Raw genomic sequence first — 25,687 nt, forward strand, 5'->3', positions numbered from 1 at the left:
GAGGAGCCTAATTTATTCCTATATCTGATGCCAAACTTTATTACAGAATTACCGGATCATCGAGACGATAAGGAATCAAGTTATCAATTTAATAGTAGTTTTTAACATGAGAATAATTACTATATGTGTTACCAAAATGGCGGGTCCAGCTGATTTGCTAGACGCTTAAAAAAAATGCATTTTAATGAAATGTCATTGGTTAAAACATACGATATTATATTTAGAAAAATGATTGACAACGTTTCGCGAAGACGCATTTACCCATTTATAGGCCAAGCCGTGATTTTAAATATTTTTGTCATTTTAGGACATGTTCAGCTGATTAATAGGCTGAATTTTTTTTAAATTGTTTAATTGGATATAATTTAAATGGTCCGGTTAGCCCCAGCCTCTTAAATAAATTTTTTTTAATTTTTGTATATGTTAGAGTCAATGAGCACTTTTTTTGAAAATTATTAATATCTGATTTTACCGGAAATGTATTTCTTCATAAGTTTAGATACCTAAACCATGAATTTCAGACAAATTTGCTAGGAATCTTTGAAACTTAATATAAATTTAAATTAATTTTTCCATAGAATTTTTTGTATAAATTTAAAATGACTCAGAAGGTTAAAGGGAAAAAAATTGTCTAGAATTTATAAAGTAGGAATTCTAAACATGTCAAAATATATTTCCGGTATAAAATCTGATTTTTTTAAATTTAAAATAACGCTCTTAAAAAATGATTTAAAGTTAAAAAAAATCACACGTTTCCTGGAAAAAAATACATCGGGCCCGGCCCGGATTTTCTTCAAATATTTTCTACGGCCCGGCCCGGGTTTCATATTTTTATGACCCGGCGAATGCTAAGTAATTTGTTAAAAAATTAAAAAAACTAAATTTTTTCAAAAAAAAGTATCTACAATGTTAATTGAGTTTCTTGGGATCTTCAGGCTTTTGATGATATCGTTAACGGTCCTGTTCAATGTATCTTGAGATTTGTACAAGTTTTTGAAACGGTAATATATTTCTCTGCGAAAGAATACGAAGAATATGAAAATTTAATTAATAGCGCGGACAAAATTGAGCGTTCGCGTTTTTTTTTGCAAATGCCCGCCCTTATGCCGGGTAAGCAGTGTTGCTGAACGGCCCGATTTTAGCAGATTTTTAAAAACCGGCAAACTCAATATTTTTAACCGGAAGAATATTGTCCAAGCCTCGAGATTTCGTTTGATAGATGTTCAAACTTTTGTGCCATCTGTGAGCAAAATTGTAAGGCTTGCATAATATTTTTTTTCCTTATGGAGCATGCGTATTTGATTCCATGGTAAGGCGATAGTTTGATTGGTATTTGTTTTATTTTATTTTTTTTGTTATTTTTTTGCATTTTAATTCATTATTTGAAACCCTTGCAATCCAAAAGGTATATAATACCTACCCTTTAAATTTATGACAGATTTATAATGAACTTTTGAAGAAATTTTAATAAATTGTATCTGTATCAAGATAACTTTTTAGAAGCTGTATCTGTATCTAGATAAATTTTTAAAGGTCGGTATTCTAACATATATTGGAATGCATTCCCTTCTAAATAAGATCTTTAAATTTAAATGAAGCGCGTTCAATTAATGATTTCAAAATATTAAAAAAAACCTACTGCGCATGTGCCTGGAAAACCTATCAAACTATCGCATAACCTATTATCTTTTTTCTAAATGTATAGTTATTTTTGTTATTTTAAGAATACTTCACAAAATTAGTAGCATTTTATTTTATTTTTTTACTTTTATTTGCGTTTCATTTAAATTATTGTATTTCAAATGGATGGTGCAAATATGGTTCATAGATAATTTCCTTCTTAAATTTATATAATGTTTCTGACAATTATTATTCATATCAGTTAAAGTGGAAGAAATTTTAAAATCGCGGGAGATTTTTCAATTGCGTGCTGAGAAAAATATTGCGGAAGTCTCCCGCTGATGTGCAGAGACCTGGCAACCCTGTTTCTAAGGGCCCAAAGAAATTATTTTTACCAATTTGCACTATATCAATTGAAGAAGAGAATGATAAGTTTAAGATGAAAATCCTATGAGGTTAAGAAATAGGGATTTTAGGGGTTTCTGCAGTATTTGTCGAGGGGGACAGTTTGCAAAGACAGTTTGAAACGCTCAATTTGTTAAGCGCTATAATTTAGATATTTAAAATGAATAGAAATTACCTTTTAGTGTATACGGATTGAGTTAAAATCATTTTGTGAATCAGGGCAAATAGATTAAGAAATCTGGCTATTTTTAAAAAAAATATATAATGCGGGGTAAAGAAATATGAAAATGAGTTTTAAAAGGCATCCATTTTGTTTTATTTTTACTGAATTTGTAAATCGAACGACAAGATCCTAAGGTAATCGTACTCAGAGAATTATCACCATCTTCTTTCGTGCTAATTGTTTTCCGAAATATTTTTAAAAATTACATATATATTTTTTAAAAAACAACTATTCACCTGTCAATTAGTGGAATCAATAAATATGGCGCTCTTCCGCTAATAATTTGGGTTAGAATATTGTAAATTTCTTTTTCGATAGCGTTTATAGTTAAGCTTTAACATTTGAATCTATACAAAACAATAAAATTGTTACTTTATTACTTGATATCGGATAAATTGCTCATATTAAAAAATTCGTCTGCTATTTTTTTAAAAAAAAAATAAAATATATCTATATATCCACGAGATAAAATTATAACCTAAACTTATTAATGGATTATAAGTTAATATATTTTTCGATGTTGTAATCTTTCAGGTGTTTCTTTTGTTTCCCGCTGGACCTAAAAGTGACAATTAAAGGGCTGCTTAACAGATAAATATTTAAAAAATGGCATTTCTAATTAGTATCAGATAAATAAATAATCGTATTTGTTTAGAATTTCATAAATTTCAATGATTTTCGTATTCACTTTTTGAGTGATAGTAATCTGGTAATAGTTAAGAGTTTAATTTCATTTAAAAATTAATCTTATTTTCATGTGGTAGATGTTTGTTTAGAAACATCGCCGGGGTTGCCAAGTGGGTTAGTGATGTGTGCTTGAATCAGAAGGTCCCAGGTTCAATCCTGGTAAGGAACGTAAAATTTTCAGGTTTTTCTTCGATGATTGATGTGTAAAGCAATATGATAGGATAATTTTCTGAGGTGAAAAATGGCACCCCAGTCACCGACAGGCTTGGACAGCCGGGTGCTAAGGATACTTATCCAATAAACCATGAATGAAAGATGGTCAGCTGACCTCATGGGCCATTCAAGGATGATAGGGTGGGATACCTATCTGATACTTCGGCATGAGGAATACTCCGGTAAGATATCTGTCGATAAGATACATTGGCCTCGATAGCGATACTCTTGTGGGAGATCCAAATGAAATCGATATTCCGGTGGAAAAAAATATAAATTTGATAAAATGAGATAGTATGAATAATAAAGTGGAAAGAGATTTGAAGGAACTTACCGCCCGAAAAGGTGAAAGCTAAAAAGAAAAAAGAAAGAAAAGATGTTGTGTTCAGAAACACGTAATTTAGTAGGCTATAGATCTCCTGAACCAGGATTCTCATTTAATGTCTTTCTTTAATTTTTATCTCTCAGTATGCCAATATAAATTTACTTCTTTTTAAGCAATATTTTAACATTTTTATATGGGTCGAACTAAAGTTCTGCCAAAGCGGGTGGGGAGGGGGGAAATCATCTACTCCATTGTTTTATTTTGATATGACACTTTATCAAGGATGCGCTGAAACCATATACCGAAATCACCCCAGGCAGCCATTTTATCAAAATTGTTGACAAGCGGGGATGCTATAGCTTGACCTGTACGTTAGAATTTATAGGAATTAGACTGAATTATAGTATTAATAATTAAATGTAAATATAAGATTTTAAAACGATTCTTAATCATAAAAAAATTTAACTGGTGATAAATATTACACCTTTTTTTTTATATACAAGGTAAATCCATTATCTAAAAACATGTAAAAATCACGTTTATCCAATTTACAACATATAATATATTATTATACAATATAATAATATATCGTTACTAAAAAAAAACGATCGCCTAAAACCTTCTATAATAAAAAAAAGTATATTAAAATATAAAGTTACAAACATGTAACAAAAATAATTTTTTATAATTTGCCATATAAAAAAAAAATGACTTTCAATTTTAAATGGCGCTTGCACTTGTAATTTATTTTCTTGTATCTGAATTCCTCGTGATAGTTACTTCTCAAATAAACCTTTTGATAGAAAAGATAAAATACTTGACCATAAGGTTTCCAAATACCAAACTTCCAGTAAACTTATTTTATATTTTTATTAATAAAATAATTTTTTTAAAACATCCGATATCAGCGATACCAGTTTATCCGAGATTTCAAAGATCTTAAAAATTGTATCGAAAATTAGAATTCTACATCGTAGCGAATTTTTGATTTTGGACAATTTAGAACAGAGCATGGTAGAAATGCGCAGGGGAAGATTCAAGTTGAAGATAATGGGCAAACATCCAGTTATTATATAGTAGCTAAAATATAACTCGTTAACCTTTCCAAGCAATGATTATAACAACATTAGCCATATATAGCAAGAATGACATATTTTGCTCAATCAGCATATACCAGAAGAGGGTGCACTTACTTTTTGGGGAAAAAAGCGACTGGAATTTCCTAGGCTTGCTAATTTAGCTAAGAAGATTCTTTGTATACCTGCAACCTACACCCAGATGAAGAATTTTTTTTCTATCTCTGGATTAATATACTCAATGCAAAAAAGACTTTGTTATGTCCCACGAATCTTAATAAAATACTATTTATTTATGACAATTTGAATTTTACTAAATCTGGTTTCTAATTTACTATATTCCTTATATTTTGCTCGCATTCCAAATTGGTATTTTAATTTTGTTTTAATAATATATAAAAAATCAATAGATTTATTACTTCATTAATAACTAATAAATATAAACAACATAACATTATAAATGAGAATACGATTATTTTAGAAAGAGCCTAGGAAAGCTTAACTTTGAAGCTGATGTAAATACGCTATAAGGATAGCTATAACCAACTTATCACTAAAATGTGTTGTTTATGAGTGATTCTGATCTGAGTTTAAAATGCAATTCCTTAGTTCTGTTTCTGAGAAAGTAAAATACATAAATCTAAAATAGGAGTGAGACAGAAAATAATTTAAGGCATGAATCAAACACTTTTTTTTAAAAAATATTCTTACACCTTTCTCATTTTAATAACCCACGCCATTTTAACATACAATTTTTCAAAATAAAAATATACATATTTTGATTAGTGTTGTTAAAAAGCCAAGATTATTAATCAAAATAACATTTAATGTAAGCCTAAAGATTTTGCACATAACTAGCAGAAATTCTCGGACATCTATTCGCCAAATCGCTTACACAATATAATTTTAGTTACGCCCGGCTTGTACCCGAACGGGTTTCGGGCCGGGCCTATTTTTTTAAAAAACCGGTTTCGCTGGGTCTGGGCTAATACTTTTTAAAAAATTCGGGCCGGGCCGGGTCGGGCTTTTAAATCGGGCCGTTTTGAAAAATCGACCCAAATCGAACTTTTTTTAACAACAGATAATTTTTAATTATTTTTTTTTAAAAAAAAAGAAGAAATTTATTAAAAATAATTTTTATTCGAATAAACAAAAGATATAATTAAAAGATATAAAAAAAATTAAATTTTTAAAAAAATACTGTCCTAAAAAAAATGGCTTATAGATTTGATGATCACATGCAATATACAAGTAATGCATTAAATGTCTTTAAAAAAAAGTAATACGAATTATTTTTAAATGCGTTGGTTTATCTCAATTCGCGACATTTTAATGTATAAAAATAAATAAATACTTTGGGGGCGTGACATTCATTACACGAAAGAATATTAGGAATTTAATATATTAATTCATTTTTTAAAAAATAAATAAGATAAGCTTAAAAATAAAATAAGAGAAATAACATGCACGTTTAAATTTTGAGAGTAACTTTGAAAAAAAAAAATATGGTAATGCAGGATTTTTTGGAATAGGAATTGGATCGATAGCCAATTCCTAGAAAGTATCGCCCCGATTTCTTAGTCGTTTAATGGACAGTTGCGCGCATCAATATGAGAGGGCCAATCAAAAAGTATAGTTGATAAAGGGGCAATAATTTAAGTTTTTTTTAAAAGTTGTCTGTGATGTGGCATAAATAATAGGTTATCGATGAGAAATATCATATCAAATTCTGAAATCGGGGCGCATCCCTAATTTTTCCCGTGGTTCGCGAACAGCTAAGCATCTTTAAGGCAGTTATTTTTAAGTAAAAGCGCGAAAAAAAATAGATTAATATATTATTAATGAGGTTTAAATCTTCGTTTTGTTTTCTTCTTCATAATTTGTACGATTTATAAATATTTTTGCTAGCGTTTCGTATGAGAGCGTAAGGAAAACAGGCGTCTAGTAAGTCGTGCGACAAGTCGGGACATTCGAAAACGATCTAAAAATTTATCAAAAAAGCATTTTAATTTTAAAAAAAAAATGATTTCGTGAAGAAGATGGCGAATGCGCTAGTTAACCAATCAAAAAGCGGGAACAATAAATCCTATGATCGGCATTATTGTAAGTTGAGTGTGTGTTGTATTCCCCAACCCCAAATCCTACCTTCGCCCTAATCGCGGTGGATGGTGAGCGAGTAGCAACGTTTTTGGCGGCTAATGGAGGTAAAAGGTTCCCTGTGGTTGGTCTGGGTCTAAAATAGGGTGACCGTCTCCTCGACGGGATGTAAAAACCACTTAAATGGGGGTTGATGTCAGGAAGGGCACCCGAACGTTAAAAACCTTCCTAACAAAATTTCCTGATGATGAAAAAAGGCCGTTTAGTTAATGAAGGGTTCATATTGGGCCCCAATATATCTTTAATTTTTGGAAGGTAATTACGCCAGGCCCTAAAGGAGGTGGATGCCAGAAAGGGACATACTGGAAATCGCCATTGAACGGAGAAGAAGAGGCGGCGTGTGTTGTATTTAGAAAAATAAAAATGTGATATAGATTTAAAACCTTTTCCAAGAGGAGGCACATGGAATCCCGGTACATATGAATATTTTCCTTTTCGGTTTCTTGGCAGGCTTTCAACAAGCAATAAGATGTCAACTATTTATTTTTTTTTTAAAAAAACAAAAGGATAATGGTGTATCTGTCAATTTGTAATTGACATTTATGGACGTTCTCTCAATATTTTTTTTCTAGAAGATGATTATCGATTTTAATTTTCATCGTTTTTAACTTTTAAATCACGCGATATAGGGTATATTAAGAGAATAAGGTAATATTGGGTAATGATACACACACACATATATATATGTCGTATGGGGATTCGGAATCTCTTGATTTTAAATCCTTTAAAACTCCCATTTACCCGGAAATGCATTCTAGCACGTGTAGAGTATTTACCCTATAAATCTCAGCCAATTTCAGCCAAAGACATTATAGTGTTTTTTTTTTAAATTTATATTAAAAATCCATAATATAAAAATTAACATAAATTAGAAGTAGTTCTAAAGTCCACGGCAAGATTGGCTGAAATTTACAGGGTATATACTCTACACGTGCTAAAATACATTTCCAATTCGGTTTTTAAAACTGTTTAAATGGGCTTCGGTAAAGGATTTAAAATCAAGAGATTCCGATAGATATATACGTGAAAATTACGAGGAAATTGAGGTTAAAATGGATTTTTTTCTGTAAAAATAAAATAAGAAATAATATTTTTTTTTAAAAATTTATTATATTTTTACCGCCAAAAACTCTTTCATCCTGTCTTTGTTATCATTTTTCGCGTGAATATGGAAGAGCGTTGAAAAGAGCGTATTAAGTCCCTTGGCTATGGTGTGCGAATTATTCGCCATGCCTATTATCAATTCATGTCATTGAATTTTAATATCGTATATAGTTTAATCTTTCTTTCTTTCATACTGTAATTTTAAGTGGTAATAGTATAATAGTGAATTTATATTAATTAGATTTTTTTTAAATCGATTGGTCTTAATTCATCATAATAGTATAAATTTAACAATTTTTTTTGTTTTAAAACCGTCAGAAAATGGTCTAAACATATTGGCGGAGGTGGCTTGGCTTTCGCCGCCTGACCCGGTTTGTCCTGGAGGGTGGTTAAAACTGGTGACACCGGACGAGTTGGTCGTCAGGTGAGAAATGTCCAGGCTATTCAGCTGATCGCATTTAGAGAGCAGTTTGGGGATGCACAAGGAAAGCAGGACCATGAGTAAACAAGAATTTTCGTATTCTTCGTCAGATTTGTAATCTTTTAAATATTTTTTTTAAAAAAAGCTTAATTTTTAAATTAAAAATTCATTAAATATTTCTTTTTAATTAGAAATTATTTAATATCTCTCAGAGAAATTTGGCCATTTTATATAAATTTTTAGCCGTGTTTAATAAACTCTTTAAATAAGGAAACGGAAAACCCCTAATTTTTGTAGGGACCTGCCTCTCCCCGCTAAAGGTTATTCATGTGTCGCAGTCATATTTTCTAAGACTTTTTGTCGCTGAATCGGCACACATTGAATGAATTTTTTTTTCTATTTTTACCAAGTTAATCTTGTCATAAAGCCATTCTACAAGTGGATACCTAACCGTTAAAACCAAGTTATTTTATGGATGAGAGGAATTTCTATCAATATAAGATTTACAATATGGCGTGTATTTTTTTTTAAAAAGTATTAATCATGGCGAACTCCATGTTTCAAGACATCTGATCTCTTTCTTTCTTTTTAAATAAATCATAATTACAGAGACGAGTGTACGTATGGAAAAAAAATTTGAATTCGAAATTAAACCAAAAAGGTGATTTGGTGTAAAAGAAATGAAGGTGTCCAATCAAATGGATGCTGGGTAAATCTAAGAAGCGGGCAGGCAAGGAGTGAAGTTATAAGGAAAACTTTAATGATTCACTCCAATTCAGGCTAAGATGAAGGGAACAAGCAAGTAAAGGTTATGTTGATTTAATTATTTAAGAAAGAAGATGGAGACCGGATATATTGGAAAAAAAGAATAGAATTAGAAGTTGGAAGGCAAACCTAGAAGGATGTGATTGGTCAAAAAATTTACGGATTTTAGATCTTACGGAGGCGTGCAGGGACTGGAATTAAGGGGTACCGGAAAGAAATCTAACCGTTTCAATAACGAATGTTATTATTATAAATATTCAACAAAAAAAAAGAAATCACTACCCAAATTCTGTTTGAAGGCGAACATCAGGTAAGGATTGACAGAATGTTGAATGCCGGCTACGATTGACATCTCATTAACGACCTTAAAAAAAGTATTTAAAAAAATGAAATTTTAAACAAAGTTAATCCTGGCAAAAAAAAATGGGATCGTTTCTTAACCCGAATCCACGCTTAACGCGATTCGCGGCCAAGTTTACAAATAATTAACAGTATTCATTTGCGTATTTCGCCGCGTTTACTCGTTTAACCATGATCGCGGGGTTTTTAAACGTCAGTCAATTTCGAGTTTAGAAGAAAAATAAATAATAATACTGTTCGGCATATGGCATATAATAATTCAACAAAAATAAAATTTATATATTTAATTGTTGTAGCATATAAGTTAGGGTCCGAATTTGAGTTGATGATATTTTGGAAATCGGAATGATAAACATAGGATGGAAAATCCTACGATTGGGAAATAGGGATTTCAGGATTTCTATCTGCCAGTATTTGTCGAGGGAAGACATCCTGAGATCCTCGACAAATACTGGCAGATAGAAAAACCCCTATGAGGTTAGGAAATAGGGAACCGTGATCGCAGAGTTTTTAGCGCCAGTCAATTTAGAATACTTCTTAGCATAGTGTTCAAAAAAAATTATAAATTTAATTGTTGCCCTATATTACGTTAGAGTCGGCGTTTGAGTTGATGATATTCTGGAAATCGGATATGGAGGATAAGAGGAAGGGGGTTCTTTTACGTAGAACCTGTTGTTAAAAAAAAACAAAATATTTAAAAAAAAAACAAATAAAACAGTTCAAAAAAACAATCTAAGAAAAATATAAAATTTAAAAAATAAATAACGAAAGAGGGAGGGGGGAGTTATGGTTCGTAATACGCGTGCGTTACGTGCGAGATAACGTTAATGTTTAAAAAAAAAATTTAAAACGGTTGCGCTATCGTTTTGGCGATGAATTATAAACATCGCTTGAGTGACAGTTCGCTGTCACTATTTATATGCTAATTAATGGTAATTTTAAGGCCATATTAATCTTGTTAAATTCGGGTTCATTTGTTATAAGAATGCCTGCCGCTAACATGCCCCTATTCAACCGAACTTGGACAAACATTTTCTAGGATAGGGGGGCATCCCAGAATCCTGACCCGTAGGGGTGAAAAGATTTTTTGGGCGGACCTGTGGATCGCTAAATATTTTTTTTTAAAAAGCTTAAGAATCAAGAAAACTTGTATCATTCAAACAAACAAAAAAATTATCAAAAGACCGGGGCCAAAAAACCCAAAATAAATTTTGAATCTCCTCGCTAAAAGTTTTCAAAATGTTTCGACCTAAGCCAAAAAAAATTCTGACATTCAGACGGTGGGATCAGCTGTTTAAAATTTGGTCCAAATGAATCGTTTGACATCACCATATCATAAAAAATTATTCGAAGAGTTCTCTTTTCAAATCATCTTTTTTTCCCCAAATAATGTCAATATATCGTCGGCCTAGAATTGGACTGCTCTACTTGCGCAAATGTTTTAAAAATGAGAAAATCAACATTACCATTTTAAAAAATCAAAATATAGGAATAACTTATCGATCAATTTTGACAGAGCTATTATAATTTTGGCAAAAAAAATCGATATTTTTTTTTTAAAATCTAGTTTTTATTTTTATTATTATAATAGTGATTGGGAATATAGAAGTTTATTTGTCCACCTTCAACTCAAAATTTTTGAAAAAATGTTGAGTGGAGCCAGTGGCGTAGCTACCGGGGGTAGTTTTCGGGTTTGGACCCCTCCCAGAGCAAAAATTTATTTTTAGATAAATATCGCCAGGATATTTCGCCAGGATAAAGAAAGAAATTACAGACATAAAAATATTGTTTAAACAAAAAAATATGGGAATCATGTTTTGCGTAGTGATATAAAAAATATATATATAATTTTGCCCAGGATATTTTGTTAAGGGGGGGGGGGCGTGTTGTAGTAATTATGTATATTTAAATTATTATTACAATAATGTCAAGGATATATTGTATTTTTATATGGAAAAGAAATGATGTGAAGGTTGTAATTTATTTTTATTTGAAAAAGAAACAAATGTTTTTAGTTAATTTTTTTTTTGCGTAAAAAAAGAGGAATTTATATATAAATAAATTTTTATTATAAAGTACATATTATAAAAATAACATTATCAGTAGTGTATCGTTTAGTTAACAGAATCGACAAAAAGTACCAAGAGTTAAAGTTAGGAGAACCACAAAAAGTGGTGCCGTGACCATGGTGACAGGAGTGGGATGAGTATCTATGAAATATTCGTCGGATGAGTTCACCATACATCTCTAATCTTTGGTATTTGTCAAGGCTGGGAGTCTTTAGCTCTTCTAAGTAGCAATATCTTTCGTGTAAATTTACCCAGTCTTAGTCAACATCAGCCAAGTTCTCGTTCATTGAATCATAGAACATCGAATTCAACCCACATATGTACACGTACGAGGCGTCACAGAACTCAATATTAGCTTTTATTGTTTTTCGGTTGAACTCTCGCTCTAAGACTCTACTTGTGAATTTCGCATAAACTGCAACATCCAATAAACATATGATAGCATGAGCAGTTTGATTGCTATAAGTTGGTGTTTCAAAAACTCTAGCCATAGCAGGTGTAAATAATTAATTATTATATTTTCTTTGATAATAACTTTTCTATTTTCACGTGTTAACGAAGTTCAGGAGGAGGTGCACAGGTTCTTCATAAAACAATACTGAGAGGATTATCAAGATCTGATTGAGTGTATGAAGTGATAAAGAAGAAATACAGACATAAAAATATTGTTATAGTAACGGTTGGGTTAGGGGCCTGTAATATAGGCGACAATGTGCTCAGTAAGGACTCTCCAATCTTCACTACGCATGGCTTACAGAATAAAACTCTTCGCAATGCCCACGCAGTTGCTGAGGCTTGGGAAAAGATGAGGGTATCAGAACCATGGTCAGCTGATGCAATCACTCGGGAATTGTTAACAGAATACGATTTCAGTCTAATACCGATAGCACGATTATATGAGAGAGTAACCTCAAGAAGATCTGCAAATGATCACCAGGATATTCGACAGGATAAATAAGTATACAGTAGGTGACAGTTATGGTGTGATTTGTTCATAGACACATCTGGCTGGAGCCCTAGTGCACCGAGGCACCATTGGGCAAAGCACCATGATTACAATCTCAAGCTCACCAGCAGGGGAAAATGGTTAGGCCTGGAACTCATCTTGAAAGACATTCAAGCATGCAATGCAAAAAGGGGCGTTCTGGCACATGCACTCCTCAAAGATGGCTTGTTCCAAGGTTGGACTGGCACAGCTGATTCTATTTTTAATGTCCATATTAGCACATACTGTGTCAGGGTAGGTAAACAAGCTGGTTATCTTCCTGGTCACGCGAGAGCAGACACAGCTGGGTTAATAGACGATGCCGTACAAGGAATAAAGTTCCCCCTCGGAACATCTAAAGAATACGCACAACGAGCAGCCAATGTGCATTACGTAACTACTAAACGTGTGTGGGGAGAGCTAGGTGCAGAACTGAATGAGGCAAAGACAATATATTCCTCTATAAAGTTCATATATCTCAACAGGTTCTTTAGCTAAGACAGTGAAGTACTATCTGACATGAAGACCTTCTCAAAAATTGATGGCACCTACACTAGACTGTTATCAACTCTCACACAGCAGATAGACACGGTATTTGGGGCTGCGAGAGCATCGTCCGAGCGAGGAAGCTATTATTATGCCACCTTTCGATCTGTTGACTTAATCACTCAGACGTCTGCTTGGGGTCGAGACCTGGGTTATCTTGAATTAGTGGCTCTGTACTTTGCCCCACGCAGCCTCTGCGGCTATGGCTTTCCCCACTTTGAAGTTGGATACCATCACCATGTACTTAGGGATCATTCACAAGACGAAGAACCTGTGCACCTCCTCCTGAACTTCGTTAAAACGTGAAAATAGAAAAGTTATTATCAAAGAAAATATAATAATTAATTATTTATACCTGCTATGGCTATTTTAAAACACCAACTTATAGCAATCAAACTGCTCGTGCTATCATATGTTTAATGGATGTTGCAGTTTATGCGAAATTCACAAGTAGAGACTTAGAGCGAGAGTTCAACCGAAAAAGAATAAAAGCTAATATTGAGTTCTGTGACGCCTCGTAAGTGTACATATGTGGGTTGAATTCGATGTTCTATGATTCAATGGACGAGAACTTGGCTGATGTTGACGAAAACTGGGTAGATTTACACGAAAGATATTGTTACTTAGAAGGGCTAAAGACTGGCAGCTTTGACAAATACAAAATATTAGGGATGTATGGTGAACTCATCCGACGAATATTTCATAGGTACTCATCCCACTCCTGACACCATGGTCACGGCACCACACTTTAACTCTTGGTACTTGGTTAATTAAACGATACACTACTGATAATTTTACTTCTATAATATATTCTTTATAACAAAAATTATTTTATATATAAAAATTCAACTTTTTTACGCAAAAAAAAAGGAAAATTCTTAGCTACGCCACTGAGTGGAGCACTCCAATTCTATACTGACGATTATATATATATATATAATGACCAATTTAAGGATTTAAAGAAGAGAGTAGATTTTAAATAAAGAAGAGGAAAAAAAGAAAGGAAAACAAACGGATAATGAATCAACTATGGAATCAATCATTTACGGTATATATGTCGTATGGGGATTCGGAATCTCTAGATTTTAGATCCTTCACCGTGGATGATTTAAAAAAAAATTTAAAATCCCATTTAATCGGAAATGTATTCTTCTAGCATATGTGGACTATTTGCCATATAGATTTCAGCCAATTTTCACATTTTTACACGAAATTTAGAAAACTAATTTTGATTTATATTAATTTTTTATACCGATTTTTCATATAGCTGAAATTCCCTAAAGTAAAATACTGGTGTTGTTAAACGGCTCGTTTTCGATTTTTTAAAAACGGCTAACTCGATATTTTAGCCAGAGAAATATTGCCCAAGTCTTAAGATTTCGCTAATAGATGCCCAAACCTTTGTTCCTGTCTACAAACAAAATCTTCAGGCTTGCTTATTAATATTCTAGATGAAATATTGAGTTAGCCATTTTTAAAAATCGGCTCAAAACGAGCCGTTTAAATACTCTACAGATGCTAGAATACATTTTCGGTCAAATCGGATTTTAAAATTTTTTTTAAATCGCCCTCGGTAACGAATTTTAAAATTTTTTAAATCACCCTCGGTGAGGGATTTAAAATCAAGAGATTCAGAATCTCTACGGATTCCGAATCCCCATACGACTCGTATATCATAATGGATTTCGAAAAAAAAAAAATATTTAAAGAAAACTTTTAAAAAGGTTTATATGAAGAAGAAAAAAATATATAATAACATTTTTTGTTTTCTTTCCTGAAAAATTAAATTATTTATACGTCGTTTAGGGCTTCCATGCACAACCCGTTGAAATTTACCAAACAACCAATCACGATGAGTCTTTGCAACACATGATCAAACGCTTTAAAACATATGTTGTTGTTTTTTTTTAAAAAAAAAAATAAATAAATATAAAATTATAAATAGTCGGCGGAACAAGGTTTTAATAAAAGGAGTGAGTAATCTTATGATTTAGTCTATTCCTAAAAACAACAAAGAATTTGTGATTTCAAATCACATAAGTTACGCATAAAAATCACAAAACATTTATATATATATATATATAAATAGACAAAAGATTTATATATATATATAAATAGATTTTTTTACGCATAAAAATCACAAAAGATTTATATATATATATATAAATAGATTTTTTTACGCATAAAAATCACAAAAGATTTATATATATATATATATAAATAGATTTTTTTACGCATAAAAATCACAAAAGATTTATATATATATATATAAATAGATTTTTTTACGCATAAAAATCACAAAAGATTTATATATATATATAAATAGATTTTTTTACGCATAAAAATCACAAAAGATTTCTATATATATATATAAATAGATTTTTTTACGCATAAAAATCACAAAAGATTTATATATATATATATAAATAGATTTTTTTACGCATAAAAATCACAAAAGATTTATATATATATATATATATATATATAAATAGATTTTTTTACGCATAAAAATCACAAAAGATTTATATATATATATATATATAAATAGATTTTTTTACGCATAAAAATCACAAAAGATTTATATATATATAAATGGATTTTTTTTGTGAATAAAAATAATAAAATATTTTTTTATGCATAATAATCACAAAAGATTTATATATATAAATCGATTGATTTATGAATAAAAATCGCAAAAGAAGCATAAAAATCACAAAAGATTTATATATATATTAAAAGATTTTTTCCCCTCAAAAATATTTGAATTTTAGGCAAAAAAATTTGAACATTACGAAAAAAAATTTTTTTTTTTTTGTATTTTGGAGAAAATTTTGGCTTATTTTGAGCCGATTCTTTAAAAACGGCTAACTCAGCATTTTTATCCTTAGAAATATTGCGCAAGTCCTGAAGAATTTGCTCACAGATGGTATAAAAGTCTAGACATTTATCAGCGAAATCTGGAGGGCTAAGTAATCTGTTTCTGGCTTAAATATAGAATAATATTTTCGCCGGAAAATTTTGCTAATAGATATCAAAACCTTTGTTCCTTCAAGAAACAAAATCTTCAGGCTTCCTGTAATATTATTCTGGATGAAATATTGAGTGAGCCTCTTTTTATAAAAGCGGTTCAAAACGAGCCGTTTAACAACACTGCAATTATTTAAGCTTCTCGTTCAAAAATGTTGCGCGATTTCATTTTTTGGGGAAAAGTATATTAAATGGCCGTCAAAGTCCGATTTGGGTCTAATAACTGCCCGATTAAGATTCTAGTCCAAAATGATTTTAGCGTAGAAATTACTATCTTTGGGAGGGGGTACTATAAAATTTTATTTTGATCATTTTTTTTGTACAAAAAAAGGTAATAGTAAATTCGGGTGATATTTAATTTTTATAAATGTTTAGTTATAAAATACCGGAGTTGTTAAAGTATCTAGATACAAAAATGTGGTATCTGTATCTAGATATTATTTTAGACGATGTATCTGTATCTAGATCCATTTGAAAAGTATCTTTTAACAACTCCGTAAAAATACCTATCGTAAATTATTTTTTTTTACTACATTTTTTTTACCGGTATTAATTATAAATTTTTATCTTCTTATAACTTTTTTTATTTATTTTTTTAAAAAAAAACACAAAATTTTGTAGCAAAAGGGAGAAGAGAAGAGAAGAGAAGAGAAGAGAAGAGAAGAGAAGAGAAGAGAAGAGAAGAGAAGAGAAGAGAAGAGAAGAGAAGAGAAGAGAAGAGAAGAGAAGAGAAGAGAAGAGAAGAGAAGAGAAAGCAAATTTCTTTTGAGGCAACTCAGAGATAATCATGAAGTCCTATTGGTGATAGTGTTGTTAAACGACTCAAAATATTACGCAAGTCCGAAGATTTTGCTCATAGAAGGAACAAAGGTCTAGACATTATACTGACAAAATGTCGAGTCTTAGACAATGTTTTTCTGGCTAAAATATTGAGTTAGCCGTTTCAAAAAATGGACTCAAAAACGAGCCTAACAATTCTAATTGGTTGATTCGATTTTAAATCATTTGTTTTGTTATAACGGGATTATTATTAATTTAAATATCTATTTCAAAAACATTACAATACGGAATAAGTCAGTTTTACTATCCATTTGATTATATATATAAAAAATATATATAATGCATGTTTAAGTGTGGCGAATATCGCCAAAGAATATTATAGGTGGCGGGGGGGGGGGGGGGGGTGTTGATATGGATACTAGGTTCGGATAACCGAACCTTAAAACAAATCATATAAATAAACTTAACTGCTATTCATCTTTTTGTTGAAATCTTTAAGTTTGGCCTTGTCATCGAAATTGGTCCTGAGAGTCACCAACCTGTCCTTATTGGCCAACACGATTTTCTAAAATTATTTATGGGTAGGAAAATATTTTTATTTTCTTTCTTTCTTTTCTTCTCATCTATTTTTTATTTCTTTTTTCCCCCCCTTTTTTTAGTGTTTCTAAATGATAGAAGAAATAACTTAAATAATCGAATACCCTGAGTTCCATGGTTTGATTAGCCACGTGTCTCATCAGCTGTTCGCTCAAATGTTTCATACCGTAAGGGGTCAGGAGTTCGGCTAAACATCTCAGTTCTTTCGCGATGATATATTTGATTATCAAATTATTTTATTTATTTTTTTAAAAAAAAGAAGGGATATTATAAGATTGGTTCTCTTTATTTCTTCCTGTCATCAAACCAATCAATCAACAATCAATTTATAATCAATAGATATTTATCGAAAAATAACCTCTAATATCGATGTATTCGTCGGTGGAAAAATGGATATTTTCGTTGCATTTCTTGGAACTCTTATTGGCAAGAGTGCATTTGTAAAAATCGGAATAAAAGAAAGGAGCAACTGTCATTTTCTTGAGAAATACTTCCAAATACCTGTCACATATCATTATTTTTTAAAAAAGAGAAATAAAAAATAATAAAATAACGATTATAGAATGGTGATTTAAATATTAAAAACCAAATAATTTATGGATCAAATGGGGAGGGAAGACATTAAGCTCTAAAAAAGATATATAATATAAGACGTCACTAGATGGCGTTAAACGGTTGCGAGTTGAATTTCTAGTAAAAAAATTGACTCCGGCTTTAGGCGGCTTAATAAGCCGTACAAGCCGAACCTCCTTAGTAGATTTTCGTATACAAAATTTATATTTAGTAGAATTAGATAGAAAAATTAATGTCCATCATTCTCATCTAACAGTAATCATCAGAGTTGTTAAAAGATACTTTTTAAATGGATCTAGATACAGATACATCGTCTAAAATAATATCTAGATACCGATATCTTAATCAAAAATCTATCTAGATACAGATACCATATTTTTATATCTAGATACAGGATCTAGATACTTTAACAACTCTGGTAATCATAGTGGAATATTCATCCCAACAATATTATTAATACCGATATTTTATGCCACATTTTTGTGAAAAGGTGAAAGCGCTACAATACCCGGAAGTTGAAATCTAACTCGCGAACTAAATACGTTAACTGAACATTCGCCCGACTGAACGCGATCTCTTCACCCCCCCCCGTCACTGCCATCCTCCCCTTAAACTACGAGTGTATTATCATCAAAACAAAAGTAGTTATTATATTTTTACAAATAATAATTTTATGATAAAATGTTGCATTTGAAATAGTATATTTGTAAACGATAAATTTTTGGACCTTCGAAAATTTTATTATCTCTTCAATTTTGCTGGACAATTTAAATTAAAGATTTTTTTTTCCTACCTGGACGGCCGAAATTTTTTAGGCATGGGCCTGATATTCAAAAAAATTAAACTTAAATATTTTTTTTAATTTTCGTTAAAATTGATTTTAATATATTTTTCAAGGAGTAAAAAGGTTCTGACATCTATAGGCGAAATGTCATAGTTTAGGCAATACCTTTCTGGCTATATTGAGTTAGCCGTTTTCAACACTACTCCAATCCTATGCCGACATATATATTCCCACATATTATCACAAATAGTTAACAAGTTTGACGTCCCACGATTTAAATATAGCCTCTTCATTGCAGAGTCGCCGACGATATCCTATTTCTTTTTATTCCACAGCTCTTGGAAAAAATACTCGCCCGTTGGCCACCGATGTCGTTTGTTGTGACAGACATAAAATCCTTAGGCCAGGTCAGAGAGCCTTTGGAAAACGGTCAGCAAAGCGAGACCACCCATCCCAAAACATTTTTTGGGTGGTCTACGCCAACTGAGTCTCAACGAATAATCCTCTAATTTACCCTATAACAGGATTTATGCATTCGTGGACATTGGTAAAAACAAATATATGATTTGTATATCAAGTTTATGTAATAATATACCTTCGCAATTCGTTTTGATATATTTATTGATATCAGGGGTTGTGATTCATTTTTATTCATTGATAAATATTGATACAATTCCGAATTATCATCCCTATATTCGAGATGTAAAAATTTTTTGAACCTTTCAATAATACTTTCGAAACGTATTTCAAATACACGGTAAATATGTTTTGCCTGATCCGAGTATCAAGTTATGCCGCGTACGTAATTCGAAAAAAAAGAGGCCATGTTAATAATTTAACTATGACACACTTTTTCTAGCATTTTTTTTTGCTCCACTATACAAATATTTGTATTAAAACCGACAGAGTCTAAGTTTGTCTGTATTTTGTTCACGTATAACATAGCCGTACGTACTAAAATTACCATGGTTCTCATTGTGGATACAATGAAGGGAGAAAAAAAATAACAGGAAATAGGATGTCGTCGTCGACTCTAAAACGGGCGAAATTTGTTTGGGGGTGTTAAACCTTTCCGCGCCCGGAATATTTCCCATGAACAAAAAAAATACTTGTACTTTTGGTATAATAAAATAATGATTTTGACGGGTTAACGATAAAATACGAAATAATAAATATTGTTTTTATAAATTAATATCTCTAAGTACCAACCATTAGTTTCTTTAACTGATTAAAAATATTTTGATGACAAATGATCTCGTTGGGCGCGAAAGGGTTTTAATCTATTAACAACTATTTTGTGATAATATGTGGGGAATAAATATATATGTATTATACACCTTTTTACGTGTTAATAATCATTATTTTTTACATTATTTTATATAAATCGAAAAATATGTTTATATTAATAGATTTTATTGCGTCAATCGATGCATCATACAATTCAGTAATCTTGCAGGATTTGTGGAAGGTACAATCCGAGATAACAGGAATTATTTTATAAAAAAATTTAAAATATTATTTTCCCCAAAAAAACATGAACTAATTTGAAATTTGATATAAGGGAAATAATAATAACATGATTTGAGTAAAATTAAAAATATCGTTTTGATTAGAATATCTCGAAACGATATTATCTTCGAGAGACATGGCGGGGTAAATTGGACAAGGGGGGAAACTTGACTCTCCCTATCCGCTTATATTTTTTTAAAAAAAATTTTTTGGCATTACCACATAGTATAAATGGAAGTAATCGTTTTATCTCCCTGATTGTCCACCGGTTGGGTTTGCTGCAAAAGAATAATTTTCACTAATTTGGCCATATCCATATTCACTAAATAAAAGGAAATAAATAATTTTAAATATTATGTGGTAAGCAAAAGCCTATTTCATCTCTTAGAACGCGACATGTGACGCTAAGGATGCTATCCTTAAAGACAAGATGTGCCCCTGAGTGATGCTTATATCACGGGGTGGGATGCGTTCCAGATTTGAAATTCTTTCGGTCGCTCAGCTGATTTTCCTACCCATCCATCAATTTTATTTTAGTGGGCAAACAAACATAGTGATATTTGATAAGAAAAAGATTTTTAATAAAAAATGTGTAATATCGAACCAAAATTTTCTATGGTATGGAATAAAAGGGAAATGCAGGTTCTAACTCTAACCAAGACTTCGCTCGGTCTTGCGACATCGGTGTTGGATTCCACGTTGTACATTGCCATGGCTACGATGGACCTATAATTAATATAAGTTATGGATGAGGAGTGGGGGAAGCATTAACCCATAGTTTTGACTGCAAATTTTATTATGGTGGATAGAACACCCACCCTATCTCGCCTCAATTTCATTTTGATCATAAAAGAAATAGCGGTGTACCTATGTCATTTTAATTTCTCTAAATGTATGGCCACTTAAGTAGCGTTGGAGTTGCGGCGAAATATATAATACGTCTATCCCTATATGGCAAAGCGTAATTTTTCTTTCTTATTTACATAATCGCATACTTGAAATAACGTTATTACTAATCTCTTATTATTTTTAATCATCCACAAAAAAAAATACTTGTTAAAATACAACTCCAGCTGTTGCGTAACGTATTCCCTGGGAGTAAACGCGTGATTGCATATCTTAAGGGTACCGTAATGGTTGATGGTGGTGCACAGTTCCGTAAGGGCAGTGTATTGTATGTCCAACCTTTACGATTAATAATAAATATATTTTAATTCTTAAGCAAATAATGATTGATTCGTGATGAAATGATTACCGAAAAAAAATCTAAATATTGAAAAAAAATTTATCGGTAATCCATTTCCCGTTACTTTAAAGATACAAATCTTTCTTTATTCTATAATTTATATTACACGTTCAACTCCTCCCTATATCTCCGATAACTTTCGAAGCCCGGCATATTTAAGCCATTGTTGGCTTCGCCCAAAACGTTGGCGTTTACGTTGTTAGCGCCATCTATCGCGCCTTCGTTCGTCGATTTCGTGCTCTTACTTTTGTTCTTGCGGCCATGGGTAGACGAATTGACAGACGGGTTTCCTCTTTTGACGTTTAGGGCAGAGTTGTAAAGGTGTATGGCGTGTTTGGGAAGCGTCTACATTTTGTTATTTTATATTTATTTAAAAAAAAAAATTGAAGACAACGTTTAGAAAATATTTGAAATCATCTATCCATTAATTTAATTTTTTCAACGAAAATAAAAAAATTAAATCTCAAATGCAAAAATAATCAAAATTAACAAAATGTTTTGTTGTATTAAAATAATAAGAAAAATGAGAAAATCAAAATCAAATCAAATTATTTTTAAAAAAAAAAGAAACGAAAATAAAATAGAATAGAATAACGAAAAAAAAGAATGTAAAATGAAAAGATAAAGAATAAAAAAAATTATACATATAATGTTTAAGAAAAAAACTTGATCGTTCATTAGGCAGTAATCTTCGCAAACGTAGGCCACTATGGTCCTAATTTCCTTGGCTATGTCCTCCAAAAAGCTATTGGCCATCATTAGACTTCGATCGCCTATCAAGGGTTTCTGCAAATTAAATAATGCGTTATTCATCATTATTTCCTTCCTTCCTTCCTTCCTTCCTTCCTTCCTTCTAATAAAAGAAAAAAAATTAATATCTTTTTTAAACCTATTTATATATCCTTATCTATTAAAAAATAATTTAAATCTGCACAAACACTGTATTTAATATAGTACACATTAATTTGATAGCTAGCGCTTATAAAGATACCGCCAATGATATCAGATCTCCTCTAAATATGAATCATAATAAATAAAAAATTTAATAAATAAATAAACTAGCATAGATAGAACTATTTAGGATATCGGTAAAGTATAAGATAGTAGGGAATAAACCGACTCCAATATGGGAGTAACTAACAGGAGGAAATTCATAATTTTATATTATACCTCTTCAGGGCACATGTCGTGGCAAGCGTAAATGAAGTGCGAGCATATGCGAGGGAAAGCGATTATGAACCTCATTTGGGGCGGAAATTCTAACCCCGATTTGAAGTAGTCTTCCAAGACTCCTGGATAAAAACTTTTTATTTTAAATATATATACATATATTTATTGATAATTTAGATATAAGAAATGTTTCTTTCTTTCAAAAGAAACAAAAGGTAAGAAAAGAAAGTCAGGGGGAAATTTTTTACCCTTCGTTACTTACCCCATTAGGGAACTTTCGGGGAAGAAACGATTCCATAATTTAAAAATTTTTTAGGTAAGAAGAAGCTAAAACAAACAATCACCGGAGATCCAAAAAGAAAATTTACACTTTTAGACAAGTAATATCTTTCGATAAAATATCTCCATCTTCAGCTCTATGGCCGACAATATATCTTTATAAACCCCCCACCCCTCTCACCCATTGTTTTTTTAATATTTTAGTTTATATAATTTTTAATATATATTTTGTTTCTTCCTATATTATAGGTTTTATTTTAACCTACCCACCACCATCACCACCCCCATTCCTTTTCCTGTGTTTTTAATATTTTAATTTATATATATTTTTATTTTTACTTTCTATAATATAATTTTTAAATATATTTCCTTAAAATATTTGAAATTTTAAAAAAAAAATTAAGATAAAAATATTACTCTTATAAATGATTATTTTTTTACAAATAATTGGAGTAGTGATTCCTTTTCCTGTGTTTTTAATATTTTAATTTATATATATTTTTATTTTTACTTTCTATAATATAATTTTTAAATATATTTCCTTAAAATATTTGAAATTTTAAAAAAAAAATTAAGATAAAAATATTACTCTTATAATGATTATTTTTTTACAAATAATTGGAGTAGTGATTCCTTTTCCTGTGTTTTTAATATTTTAATTTATATATATTTTTATTTTTACTTTCTATAATATAATTTTTAAATATATTTCCTTAAAATATTTGAAATTTTAAAAAAAAAATTAAGATAAAAATATTACTCTTATAAATGATTATTTTTTTACAAATAATTGGAGTAGTGATTCCTTTTCCTGTGTTTTTAATATTTTAATTTATATATATTTTTTATTTTTACTTTCTATAATATAATTTTTAAATATATTTCCTTAAAATATTTGAAAATTTTAAAAAAAAATTAAGATAAAAATATTACTCTTTATAATGATTATTTTTTTTACAAATAATTGGAGTAGTGTTGTTAAACGGCTCAATTTGAGTCGATTTTTTAAAAACAGCTGACTCGACATTATAGCCAGGAAAATATTGATTAAGCATCAAGATTTCGCCAACAGATGTTCAAGCCTATGTGTCATTTATGAGCAAAATCCGTAGGCTTGCATAATATTTTTTTTCTGGATAAGATATTGAGTTAGCCGTTTTTAAAAATCGGCTAAAATTGAGCCGAGTTTTTAGAAACAGCTGACTCGACATTATAGCCAGGAAAATATTGATTAAGCATCAAGATTTCGCCAACAGATGTTCAAGCCTATGTGTCATTTATGAGCAAAATCCGTAGGCTTGCATAATATTTTTTTTTCTGGATAAAATATTGAGTTAGCCGTTTTTAAAAATCGGCTAAAATTGAGCCGATTTTTTAAAAACAGCTGACTCGACATTATAGCCAGGAAAATATTGATTAAGCATCAAGATTTCGCCAACAGATGTTCAAGCCTATGTGTCATTTATGAGCAAAATCCGTAGGCTTGCATAATATTTTTTTTTCTGGATAAAATATTGAGTTAGCCGTTTTTAAAAATCGGCTAAAATTGAGCCGTTTAACAACACTAAATTGGAGAATTAATGATTACTATAACGAATCAATTTCGTGAATTTATTTTTTTAAACTTGAACATTAGAAATAGAAAATAAAATAAAGATGAACGAAAAAAAAAATGATTGAAATAAAAGAAAGAAATGAAAATATAAAAAAAATTATGACCCACCAAAACAACGACATTTCAGAGCATTGCAACAGTAAAGGCATCTCAAAATTCTTAAAGTTGCTGGGGCGGCCATTACTACCGCCAGATGGTCCGTTGACCGTGTTGTTTGAGCTATTGGAAGCCGCTTTCGAAGGACAAGTGTTGGAATGGTAGAAGGCGTGAAAATCGAACAAATCGTCTACCAGCTTGGAATGAAACGTTATGGTGTTTAGGTGCTTGGCGAGTGACGGGTGATCCGCGAGGGTGAAGGAGGAGACCTTGTTTACCATTCCGCCGTACGCCTAAATAAATAATAAAAAAACTTTGGTAAAGTGAGGCAAGCTAAAGATTGACTTTTTAAAATGCTATGTGGGTTAGCCCCCTTGGCATTTAAAATAATAATGAGGGATATTAAATAATAAGACTTGCAGTCTCATCCAATCCAATCTGAGTGCCCTGAGCTGAGGGTAGCACCCATCCGTGATTCCCGCTTTGTCCAAAAGTTCCGCGCCACTCTGTTGAGACCCGGTTTGCGTGAGGTCTTCGCTATCCGGCGAGGCAGATTGAAGGGTTTGGTCGGCGTTTAAATTGAGCAGCGTGTCGTGAAAACTGGTCAATATGAGCGACTCCTCTTCTTGACAGAAGGAGAGGTTCTTACATAATTTTATAAAATAATTCATTTAACCGGTTAAAAGATGAATTAGATTCATTAATAGAATATCGACTTGCTATAGAGCAAATGAGAATTGTGCCGAACCTGGGTTAGGTGCTTGAATTCGATGGCGTCGTAGCCCGACAAGTACTGGATGTAATACCTTCGCAGAACTAACCGATATTTGATGACGAGTCCTGTAAGTTTTTTTTTTAAATTTAAAATATACCCGCCAATTTTAAAAAATCGAATCGAATAGTGACAGATAACGAATAGGGCCGTTATTTTCGAATAACTCGATCCGATCCGGTCTAAAATTCAAAAAAAAAACTCAGCTCAAACAAATTGTCGTTTGCATTGTCCGGTAAATAACGATCAACTTAGAAAGACATTTTTTGTTTAATTGCAAAAA

The 25,687-nt window shown here is 31.1% G+C and overlaps 1 protein-coding gene and 1 long non-coding RNA gene across 2 annotated transcripts in view; both read right to left on the minus strand.

The window, feature by feature from the left end:
- Positions 1-957: 957 nt before the first annotated feature.
- On the minus strand, positions 958-2,368 carry LOC135931377 (uncharacterized). The gene is made up of 3 exons (XR_010573028.1): positions 2,351-2,368; positions 2,201-2,267; positions 958-1,014 (listed from the first exon to the last, which is right to left on the minus strand). It is a non-coding gene; the product is annotated as an uncharacterized LOC135931377 (long non-coding RNA).
- A 3,403-nt stretch (positions 2,369-5,771) lies between these two features.
- Positions 5,772-25,687, minus strand: part of LOC135922652 (nck-associated protein 1-like) — a 37,449-nt gene continuing 17,533 nt past the window's right edge. Inside the window, exons 11-29 of the mRNA XM_065457080.1 lie at positions 25,381-25,472; positions 25,049-25,276; positions 24,645-24,925; positions 22,643-22,775; positions 22,139-22,258; positions 21,579-21,817; positions 21,280-21,411; positions 20,831-20,952; positions 20,446-20,548; positions 17,719-17,861; positions 17,465-17,562; positions 17,232-17,328; positions 14,754-14,836; positions 9,945-10,025; positions 9,279-9,360; positions 8,123-8,350; positions 7,827-7,939; positions 7,090-7,182; positions 5,772-6,530 (exon numbers count right to left, since the gene is read on the minus strand). Of these exons, the coding sequence (XP_065313152.1) occupies positions 6,423-6,530; positions 7,090-7,182; positions 7,827-7,939; positions 8,123-8,350; positions 9,279-9,360; positions 9,945-10,025; positions 14,754-14,836; positions 17,232-17,328; positions 17,465-17,562; positions 17,719-17,861; positions 20,446-20,548; positions 20,831-20,952; positions 21,280-21,411; positions 21,579-21,817; positions 22,139-22,258; positions 22,643-22,775; positions 24,645-24,925; positions 25,049-25,276; positions 25,381-25,472 (2,576 nt within the window). The 3' untranslated portion in view covers positions 5,772-6,422. The remainder of the gene's footprint in view (positions 6,531-7,089; positions 7,183-7,826; positions 7,940-8,122; positions 8,351-9,278; positions 9,361-9,944; positions 10,026-14,753; positions 14,837-17,231; positions 17,329-17,464; positions 17,563-17,718; positions 17,862-20,445; positions 20,549-20,830; positions 20,953-21,279; positions 21,412-21,578; positions 21,818-22,138; positions 22,259-22,642; positions 22,776-24,644; positions 24,926-25,048; positions 25,277-25,380; positions 25,473-25,687) is intronic.

This window comes from Gordionus sp. m RMFG-2023, chromosome 1, assembly GCF_954871325.1.
Source record: "Gordionus sp. m RMFG-2023 chromosome 1, tfGorSpeb1-WG-v2, whole genome shotgun sequence".
Lineage (NCBI taxonomy): Eukaryota > Metazoa > Nematomorpha > Gordioida > Chordodea > Parachordodidae > Gordionus > Gordionus sp. m RMFG-2023.